This window comes from Belonocnema kinseyi, chromosome 1 (genome assembly GCF_010883055.1).
Source record: "Belonocnema kinseyi isolate 2016_QV_RU_SX_M_011 chromosome 1, B_treatae_v1, whole genome shotgun sequence".
Lineage (NCBI taxonomy): Eukaryota > Metazoa > Arthropoda > Insecta > Hymenoptera > Cynipidae > Belonocnema > Belonocnema kinseyi.
In genome coordinates this window covers 129,983,082-129,994,583 of record NC_046657.1, presented here as the reverse complement: position 1 = coordinate 129,994,583, position 11,502 = coordinate 129,983,082, and the positions used below count along the sequence as shown (strand labels likewise).

General features: G+C 35.0%; 1 protein-coding gene and 1 pseudogene across 1 annotated transcript in view; both read right to left on the bottom strand.

The window, feature by feature from the left end:
- The window catches only part of LOC117180033 (piggyBac transposable element-derived protein 3-like), a 28,705-nt gene extending 22,026 nt beyond the window's left edge, over positions 1–6,679 (bottom strand). Inside the window, exon 1 of the mRNA XM_033372326.1 lies at positions 6,622–6,679. Coding sequence (XP_033228217.1) covers positions 6,622–6,679 — 58 coding nt within the window. The remainder of the gene's footprint in view (positions 1–6,621) is intronic.
- Positions 6,680–10,582: 3,903 nt separating this feature from the next.
- LOC117180026 overlaps positions 10,583–11,502 on the bottom strand; it is a 16,055-nt pseudogene continuing 15,135 nt past the window's right edge.

Sequence of the window (11,502 nt, the reverse complement as noted above, 5' to 3'; positions counted from 1 at the left end):
ATTCAAATAACTCCACAGGTGACATAGATAATATTTTTTTCCGTACATTATCAGACAGAAAAACTTGATCATCTAGATTTCCAGGGCAAACTTTTTCTTCGTAACTCCATGATCCCGAATTCTCGTCATCTGATGAATCATCTCCATCAGAGCCAGAGTAATCTGGATTCGGTATGATGATACATTCATCATTTTCATCGGAATCCCATTCCGATTCGGAGTTTGTTGCAATTTTTGAGGCTTTACGCTTTGGCATTTTTTTTTGCTGGATGTACTCGAAAATTCCTAGGATGACAATGCGGTGAAGGTGTGGTTTGATGTCATCGTTTATTGTAAAAAAATTCATGAATGTTTTCACGAAAATTTTGCCATTAAGACGCCCTTTTTAAAACACTAAAACGAAAAATCGATTTTTGAACCATGGATTCTCAAAGTTTAGACACTTATTCCACCGGTTAGTGAGATTCCAGGTTAATTACAGACTCAAAAAGCTTTGGAAAATGGTTCACAAAAAAAAATAGGCACGAAAAATCACGTTTTTAAGCTTCAAAATGAGCCTTTAAACATTTTATTTGGTCACTTTAAATACTTATCCAGGTAGTTCTTTTAAATGTTTTAAAGGCTTTAAAATATCCTTTCTCAAATTGAAATACAGTAGACTCTACGACACTTCTCGCTTCGATACTGCTCATTTCCCGATTTCTCCTTCGATCGCTTGCCCTCGCTCCTTGTCTCATTTCTCTCTCTCATTTCTCTCTCTCTCTCTCTCTCTCACACACACACACACACACACACACACACACACACACACACACACACATACACGGCTGACTACGCCTACTACACCGCACGCGGCTCAACGCAGGAGAGAGGGTTATCCGACACTTCCTGTTCGCTTCCCCTACAGCCCCGAAAACAAGAAGTGCCGTAGATCATAAATAACAAGCGGCGAGGCTATATCAACAGAGTAGCCGACACTCAACGGTCCTTTGTTAGGCTTTCGGATTAAAATTTAGAACTAGATTTTTTAAATTTCATAGTTAGCAGCCTAAAACATAATAATTCGGAATCTACGGGTTTGAAAAAATGGTCTCAGAAATATTCAAAATGTGCCTACTTTTTGAATTTGTATCCAAAATGTCTGGCTAACGAACTTGACCTTTATTTTGGGGCACTAAACAAGTGTATTAAAGGCCAATCTAATAGATTTTTTTTAAATATCGAGTTAACATACAGACATACATACAAACAGACATGCAGACAGAAACATTCGTAAAAACCTGTTTTTTTTAAGTCAGGGGATCTCAAAACGTGTACATTTAACAAAAACTGGCAGGGGGGGTCAAATTTTACACAAATCTAATACATCCTCTGATGAGAATGAAAAAGACAAACTTTCAGAACAGACTTGAATTTTTAACCGAACGGTTGAATTTTTATTCAAGAAAGAAGAAAATTGGTCAAAAACAGATGAGTTTCAAAAGAAAAAACCTTAAAAAATAAATAGGTAAATGCTAATCCAAAAGTGACTTCTTAAGCCAAAAAGAGAAATTTTCAAAGAAAAGAGTTGAATTTCCATCTATAAAAATTTTAATTGACTTTTCATCACAAAAATACGAATATTAAACAAAAAGTACATTTTTCAAGAGAGAGTTGTATCTTCAACAAAACAGTTGGAATTTTATCCAAAAAAGATGAAATTTTCAACCCAAGAAAAAACGAATTTTTAACGAAACTGTTGTATTTGCAGTCAAAATGGATGTATTATTAAGAAACTTGTTAAATTTTTAACCAAATAATAAAATGTATAACTTCATGATAATTTTAGGAAAAATTAATAATTCATTGATCAATTTTATGACTTTTTTTAAACAATTTGATTAAACTGAACTGAACTAAAAGGATTGAGATTAAAGAAAGAATTCGTTAACAAATGCCCAAATAATGTATTTATTTATTAAATTTGTTTAGGACATGATAGAAGTCATCAACTAAGTATGAGTGTTAATGAAATTATCATTAAGCTCCCAATTAAAAAGACTGACATAAAAAAATTCCTTTGAAAGCTGCCGGAATAATGCATTTGTTTATTAAAATTGTTTTAAAAAATCATAAAATTGATCAATAAATTATGAATTTTTTCTGAAATTTTCCTGAAGTTCTCAATTTAAAAAGTTTTCATCGAAAGAAAAAAATTTTCGTTCGAGAAATGCCTTATCTATGCTTTTGTCCATTAAATTTGTTTCATAAATTCATACAATTTATCAACTAGTTATGCATGTTTCTAAAATACTTTCAACAGATAATTTGTTTATAAAAAGTTTTATTGTTATAGGAACTTTCACGGATCATGAAGGCAATGCTTTGCTGAAATTTATACAACATTTTTGAAACAATGTTTCGGAAACGTTGCACAAAAATATTGAAAAAAGATTATGACTATTTAGTACTTAACAATATTTAAAGGGGAAGGATTTATCAGCCATAAAGAATATTCCTGTCGCCAAATAAAAACTGCAAATATTTATAGAGAAAGTTAAGATCAAAAATATTTTAATAACTAGAATTATTAATTTATTAAATAATTTAACTCTTTTCGAAAAACTTCAGAACTCTTGTTATTTAAAAGAAAATTTAACAGAGTTTCCTTTAGTCTACAATGTCGATATTAGAAGGTAAAAATCAAGGAACATTTACTGATAATAAAATCGTATATATGATATTATTTTTCGGTTTTATTTGTTGACTTTTACGAGAATTGTTCATATGTTGTTGCTTCCACACTTTATTGCCTCATCACTTAATTTGCACACGTTATTAACATTAAAATATAACACTCATAAATTTCATTTATACGTACATTATGAATCTGACTTAATTAGTTGGTGTTCTGATTTGAGCAAAAATTAAATTACATATTTATTTCATATTTATTAGATTATAGTCCTTCCATCATTTTTTTGTTCTTAAAGTAATATGAAGCAACTAGTATTTACAGAAGAGAATTTTTATTATTAATAATAATGACTAACCTTATGTAAAGTATAATACATTTAATTTAAAACGCCTCAATTTCCTAACTCTTCAAGTAAAAATATTAAATTTTCAACAAAAGAAATAAATTATCGAAACAGTCCTTTAACTTTTAAATAAAATATTAACTTTTAAATAAATATTTTAATTCAAAACCAAAATATGAATTTTTGGCCAAGAAGATTGATTTTCTGCAAAAAAAACACGAATTTCTACATAAAAAAAACGGAAAACAATTTCCCAACAAAATCCATGAAATTTTAGGTTGAAAAGATACATTTTCAACCAAAAAAAAACGAATTCTGTAAACAATAGTTACAACTTCAGTTAGTTTAATAGGAATCTTTTGTATAACTTAAATGCTCAACCAGTTGGATGAATTGTCAACTAAAATAATAATTTTTGATTGATTGATTGATTTAATAGCTCACTTTGTGAAACGTGTAACCAAATTTAAACATTTTAGAACAAATCACAACTGCCTAGAAATAGTATAGTAGAAAATAGTTATAAACGATAATAATGATATATTCTTCAAACAATTATTTTGGATAACATGAATTACTATTTACCTAACGCTAATTAAAACGTGGAGAAAAACTCGCTCCAAAACGCACCCTTCTTTATTGATCATAAATTTCGTTATTGTTAAAAATTTAACTACTTATTTGGAAATTAATTACATTGTTACAGGTCAACTCAAGTATTTTCTTAAGAATTTGAATGAGCTTCTATCAATAGAAAATTCGTCCTTTTGGATTCTAAATTTCGTTGTTTTTAAAAAATCCTTCTTTTTGGTTTGAAATTTTAACCCTTTGTTTGAAAATGCTACTTTTTCCATTGATAACTAATTTACTTTTTGGAAATTCAACTATTTTGTAAAAAATTGAATTATTATAGAATTATTTTATATAAATTTTTTTATTTTTATTTTATTACTAATTATTTATCGGAAATCTAACGGTTTTGTTAAACATTCTTGATTTTCAATAGACAGTTTTTTTTTAGTTGAAAATTTAATTGTTTTCCAAGAAAATCGTCTTTTCGGCTTGAAAATTCAACTAGTTGGTTTAAAATGCAACTATTTTTTGCTAATAATTAATTTTTTCGTTTTTACAAATTGAACGGTTTGGTTAAAAATTGTCTTTTTGGATTAAGAATTTATCTTTTTTGTGTTTTTGCCTTAAGGATTCGATTATTTAATTAAACACGCAACTATACGTGGCCGAAAATAATACTTTTTTGTTTGAAAATCGAAACATTTTGTTGAAAATTCGTATTTGGATGCTGAAATTTCAAATATTTATTTGAAAATTCAACTGTTTGCTTTTATATTAATTTGTACCCAGTGGGCACAAAATTTGGGAACGTGTTTACGACATCGTTAAATCTTTACGACATCCAATGTCCATGTTGTCAAGTCGTCTTCACGATATGGTAAATATGTCGTATGATCTGACAATGTCTTTACGATATCATAAAGACACTGTAACGACATGGACATAGTATGTCGTAAAGTTGTAAAGATGTCATAGTGTTGTCGTAAAGACGTCGCCAAATTTTGTGCCCACTGGATGGGTGTACTGAGAATTCAATAATTTGATTGAAAATTCATATTTTCGGGTTTAAAACTTAAGAGCTTTCTCATTCTACTTTTCACATGAGTAAAAACGCTTACCGGTGAGCCATCTCTTCAGGTTAGGGAACAAGTAATAGTCGCTGGGGGCTAGGTCTAGTGAATACGGTGGCTGAGGAACCAATTCGAAGCCGATTTCATGCAATTTTGCTTGTGCAACTAAGCATGAATGAACAGGCGCATTGTCGTGATGATAAAGCGGTTTTTTCTTCTTCAAATTTGGTCGTTTTTCGGCGATTTCGATTTTCAATCGGTCCAATAATGATGAATAGTATGCTCCGGTTATGGTTTTAGCTTTTTCAAGATAGTCCACGAATATTATTCCATGTGCATCCCAAAATACGGAGGTCATAACCTTTCCGATCCATTGTTGCGTTTTTGGACGCTTCGGAGCACTTTGGCTCGGTGGAACCCACTGTTTTGCCTGTTGCGTTGACTCAGGAGTGTAGTAGTGGATCCAGGTTTCATCCATGGTTATGAATCGGCGCAAAAACTCAGTCGACTTACGCGAAAATAATGCCAAATTCTGCTGGGAAGTTGTCACACGAATTCGTTTTTGGTACACTGTGAGCAAACGCGGCACCCATCGCGCGCAGAGCTTCTTCATGCCCAAAACTGAATGCACGATATTGCCCACACGTTTCAATTATATGCCTACAGCATTAGCTACCTCTCTTAATTTCACTTTGGGATCATTCAACCTCATATCATGGATTTTTTCGACATTTTCCAGTGTAGTGACCTCTTTAGGGCGCCCAGATCGTTCAGCATCAACTGTGCTCGTACGGCCACAACGAAACTCGGTAAACCACTTATGAATCGTCCCAATCGACGGTGCAGAGTCCGAGTAATACTTATCCAGCTTGGCCTTGGTCTCGGATATCGTTTTCTTGCAAAGATAGTAGTGTTTGATCAAAAATCGAAACTCAGATTTTTCCATATTAAAAAAAACTCGGAGGTTAGTCGCTTCTCAGTGCTGTAACTTGTAAATGCGTAAACAAAAATGGCTGAAGTTTTGACAGGCGTCATTTGAAGGATCAAGCTCGACGAAAACGGTTTACATTAGTGAATACTAATGCCATCTCTTAGAATTTTCAGGTACTTATCAGACTGCCTAGTAGTTTGCGGAGGAGATAAATATGGAAAAAATTCTATTTTCCTGCCAAGCTTTTACCTGATAACGACAATCGTCGACCAATTTGTACAAGTAGACGAGCAAGGTGACGTCTATGGATTTACACACTGTACTAGTTGTACTCTTAAAAGAATGTATGCTGCACCTTACAACCTGGCGGCAATACACATCAAAGGCAACAATCCGGTTAGACTCGTTACGAAAAAGGAAATAAAGGTTCTGAATAGCGGTCTGAAGGATATAGCTTAACCACTGTTGTAATCTAGGGAACACTTTCTCATTTCATTCAATGCACCGTACAAAACACGTTCCAGATCAAGGGTTGTAATACTTTTAACAACTTTCTGAATGGCTGTTATAAACTCTTCCTTTGTTTTCCGGTTCTTGGCGTAGCAACGTTTTTCGATGTAACCCCAGAAGAAATAATCGTATCGGTTCAAATAGGATGGCTATTCCATTCCCCATTGAGAAAACTTGGGGTATCCCAGACCAATCAGTCGATTTTCATATACGATATGTATAGCCTCAAATACTTCTTGTGTGCCGTGGGGTGTTGCTCAGTCCTGCATGATTGTGAATTGTTTTAACTAGGCCCCATTTTTCGTAACTTTTCACATTTACGGTCGACTCCAAAAATTGGAGATAATTTCTCTTCACTGATATGGCTGCCTAAGCGATCACTGGGGGAGGGGGGGGGGAGGTTTCCATATTTTTACGTGAGCATTTTTCGTCCTCAAGAAACTACATTTTTGTTTTGTTACGTACCCATTTAACCAAAAGTGTGCCTGGTCTGAGAAAATAATTTCATTTTCGTTACCCTGTTCATTCTCGAACATTTGTCTCCTCGTTTTGCAGAAGTCTATCCGATTAGCCATAGCTTCTTTTGTTAATAATTGATGGTGTTTCTCTTATTCTTTCTGATAAAGAGCTTAATATTCCCCTTTGCGTAAAAACGATACCTTATGTTTTAAATACTTAAGAGTTTTAAGAGCATATTCCGGGTGCATATTGACCCAACGTTTAGGTGACCTCTTCATGTATCCTATTAACGCCGGTCTGCCCATTTAAAACGATGCTCTTGCTTTTGGCCGGGGCCATTGCCTGGTCGTCGCCTCGGTTCAGTCGTATTGCCACTCCCAAAGTAACCATGGTTTCCAACCAAGAGAAGCCTAATGTGGGTGGCACTGCCCGATAGAGGTGACGTAACCGCATAATTCGTTGCATTAGAAACTTAGCCCATCGCAAGCGGCTGACTCTAAGAGCCGGAACACTCGGGTCATAGGGTCGCCACATTCCTACGCTCATGGTGCCACCAGTCTTAGTCCATCGCGATCGAGGTGCAAAAGGCTCTTCTTCTGGGATTACTTCATCTGTTCCGCCAACACTATTCCTCATAGGATTCTAACAAAAAGCAGTGACTCTAAAAAATTATCCAGACGTGAAACCTTCATCTCCAAATGCGGTGTCTGCCACGTAAGGTCATCCGCGGCTAAAGACCGGACTTGAAGGAGCAGTGTTGTATGAAGCATTTTTAGTAAATTTTCCGCTCTTGCTTACCTTCTAGGATAGCATAAGTTGGTGTGGATGACGTTTACGTTCCGTTTACGTCAGGGTTAGTTGCTTTAAGCAACCATTATCGTAGCTTGTGGAGCCTACAATTTCCATATAATAATGAGCCCACCGAAAGTGTTCTCGCATTATGGTGTAAGGATAAGACAATCCTATCACCCGAGAGCTCCAGCAGTTTCGTCACCAACAGAGGATGCATGATGAGAATACATGAAAGTTTGGTCAATATGTACCCGGCATATGCTCCTACAACGCATCAGTGTTGAAGATATCAGGTATCCTTTTTACGCCGAAAGGAATATGAAACTCTTCTTTAGAAATAAGAACCACATCCTCCAGCAAACATATCATTAGTCTCGGTCTTTGCATTACACTTCACATTTGTGCACAGACCACAATGCGAAAATTTCTACATTCTATGTTAAAAACTATTATATCAAATGTCTATTACCATTTTTTTTGTGTACCTTAGTCTGGTACTGCTTATTCTGATATTGCAAAATAATGATCACATTTTATTTTTGCTGATCCTAATAGGCCCCTGCCGTGGTTATTTAATCATTTTCCCTTTTCTTAAGTGAAGCTGAACACTTTTTTTTAAATTTGGCATTAAAGAAGGTTCTCAAAGTACCAACGGTCTTGACGATTACATTCTCATTGTCATAATCGCTCTTCGCGCTCTACTGCTAGATTATACAGGCTCTAATTTTTAAAAATGTGGGATTGTCGAAAAATTCGGCTAAAATAGTTTCAAAATATATTTGGTATCTAGTGAAAATTTCTGTATCTATGAAAAAAATAAATTTTTCTATTTTTATGAAAATTTTGAAAAGTATATAACTTTTATAATTTTCATCAAAATTAAAAATTTTAGTTGGATGATTTGCAAGTCTTTTACCTATCTATAAGAAACTTTGACAAAAAATTTTATAATATTAAGAAAAAAAAATTTGAAGATTTTGAAAAAGTTATAATTTTTTTAAATTGGGCTAAGCCAAAAAATCCGCAAGAAAAGTTTTAAAATATATTTGGTATATAGTGAAAATTTTGAATGAGATTTTTGGATTTACGAAAAAAATAATTTTTTATATTTTTTGAAAATTTTCAAATTTATGAAAGTATATAACTTTTCTAATTTTCATCAAAATAAAAAATTTTATTTAGATAATTTGCAAGCCTTTCACTCATCTATAAAAAACTTCGACCACATTTTTTAAAATTTGAAAAAAAAATTCAAAATTTTGAAAATGCGCCCAATGTTTTAATTGTGGTTCGAAATATCTGGTTAACGAACTTAGCCTTTATTTTTGGTACCTTCAGAAGTGTATCAAATGCGGACTCGATTAGATAAATCCTTCAAAAGTTAGCGTGGCTACAAAATTCAGGTAAACATACATACAGGCATACAGACAGAAGGACACCGATGAAACTTTATGATTTTCGGATTCTGCGAGTGCCGAAACGTAAAGATCCGTTAAAAACCAGAGATAGAAAATTTGGACGATTACATTACATTCTCAGAAATGAGAATGTAAAAATATTAGTTCCTTTAGGGCTGTCTATATTATGTAAAAGAATTAAGGTTGGATGTACAGGAAAAGTGACATGAAATACATTATTGTTGATGAAAAAAATTTTAATTTAAAATTATTGATTTAAACTGGTAATAGCACAGAAATACAGAAAATTAAAATAATAATAAGATTGAGAATTGGGTTCAAGGTAATTAAAAAATAATTCCATCGATAAATGAAGGATGGCAGTCCGTAATTCCATAGATAAAGCAACGTTTGTTCCAAAAATGCGTTTATTGACTGAAAATTTAAATTTAAAAAATCAAATAGACAATAACTTGAAAGGATTTGTTAAAAATAGTCAAACTTTTCTATAGCGACGATTTTGGGGCTGACGATGGGTGGGAACTAAGTCATTATAGTCATATGCGCTTTTGTTTGTTTACGCCTAAGTGCTCGCCTGAGTGACGACCGCAGATCCCGCACACCCCGTGCAGCACCCGTTACACTTACCTGCGGTGCGGCATCAATTGCCGGAAGAGCTATAGAAGGGAGGGCTATTAAAGCATTTCGCTGTACTTTTAAAGTTCATACAAACGTTAGGAAATTTTTGGACGTACTAATTATGTTTATTTCCCATTAGTTCCTATTTACACTTGTGGAATGTTTACAACTTTCTAGGAGCTACAGGGAATGTTTGATAAAATTTAGAATTATGATTGGGGCGTTAAATTCCAATTTTCTTATATTAGCTTATAAATTATTCTGGCACGGAAAATCTTTTTTTCTAAAAGTTTTTTTTTTATATTCGTCTAGTTTAGAAAGGTTTAAATTTTAGATTAAGCGAAAATGTAAACCATACCGTCTGTTATCTGTAAGTAGAAAATCCAAAAGAAGGTTGGCTGAATTTCAAAAGGTTTGATTAAATTTAGGCAGTCAGAAACAATTTCGAGTCATGGCTCCAAAATTAAATCTACAGAGGGGAAATCGACAGGCGATCGTGAGGTTTCTGATTATTATTATTATTATCCTGGGTAAAGACCAAAACAGCCCCTGACGTTTCGGTGATTCCATTGCATTCCCTGATGAGCCTAAACGTGACCTCATAGCCCTCTCCATAGGGAGAGGGACTCAACCACGCTTTGGGCTGATATTTCTGACTCATTGATGCGGCAACTACCTGTGATTGTTAGACATTTCCCCGCAATTGCAGGGCAGTGAAAACGATATGAGTACCCGTCTTATTATTCTTTCCACGCATATGACAAAGGAAATTTTCTCCAAGCCCTATCTTATGTCTGTGACACCCGCAGTATCCGTGTCCTAGAACATTTCTGTTAGGACTTTGACTTCGTTCCTTCCAAGCTTGAGTATTTCCTTTGCTCAGTTAGAGTTTAGCTTTGAGCTCAAGAGTGTTTTAACCTGTCTGCAACCAGAGACCAAATCCTGCTCATTTGAATGTTACTCGGTCAGCCAACTGTTATTTCTTCAGCGACTATCTTACTCGAAATGCATACAACTGGCTAGTGTCCAGTAATATTTTATTTTACTGCTGGTTTTGCGAGCTTGTACTATATCTCATTGCTCTTGATGCCGCTGTGTCCAGAGATCCAAAGCAGAATAGCTCAGTTTCCTGTCGCTAGCTTATGGAATGCCTTAAAGCACTTCCATTCTAGTAGTGACGTTGTCGTTGTTCTATTCAGGAACATTAAGCCAGCCCTGCTGTCGAAGGAGATGCGGATGTTTCTTTTGTTGCCATCCTCCTTTGCTGTTTGTCGCATATCGATAACCTTCAGATAGTAAAAATGTGGAGTAGGACCCCATCGCGATCGTGACGCCCATTACATTCCCTGTACGATATACACCGGCTGCTGCCTTCTCCTTGTTCTTGAAGCCATCTATAAACCAGTTGTCGCCTTTACTGGACAGGTAGGCCTCACCGTTAGCCCATTCCTGTCAAGATACAACTATCGTTTACCATATTGATTCTCTAGGCCTTCTTCGCAGCGACGACCTTGAAGGTGAGATAAAGGGGTTCCAGATCTATTAGTGACCTAGAGCCATCGTGGGTGTCGACTTCGAGGCACCAGTGATGCTTCTCAGAGTCAGTGCCCTGATCCTTTTTTTGACGACACTACACAGTGGATAGTTCGACCCTGCTCCAACAGACCACCGCTGCATATTTTAGCCTGGGCCACAAGATCGAAGTACAGATCCACATATGTGTCTCCAGTTTCTAGCCTCAGCTTTTTCATGAAAGTAATGACAGCTTCTCATCCAGAATGAGTTCTACCTATTTAGATCGTTCTTTGATTTCCAGTTGTTGACTCCCACTTTCACTGTACTCGTGACTCCCCGCTTATCCCTTCTGGTGAATTCAACCGCGTCCATCTTACTCGGATTGACTCGGCAGGGAGGATAATACAGCATCCTGTGGACATTCCGAGTTAACGGTTTCACATAAAGTGATATTATCATTAATCGTAGTGAGCTTCTGCTGGACAACATGCGGAATGTTAAAGATTCCTTAGGTGACCATAAAGGTTCTAATCGCGAGGTCTTTCTGCTTCCATTTTCCTTCAATTAGGTTTACTGTGCCGCTTATGGTTGTCTTG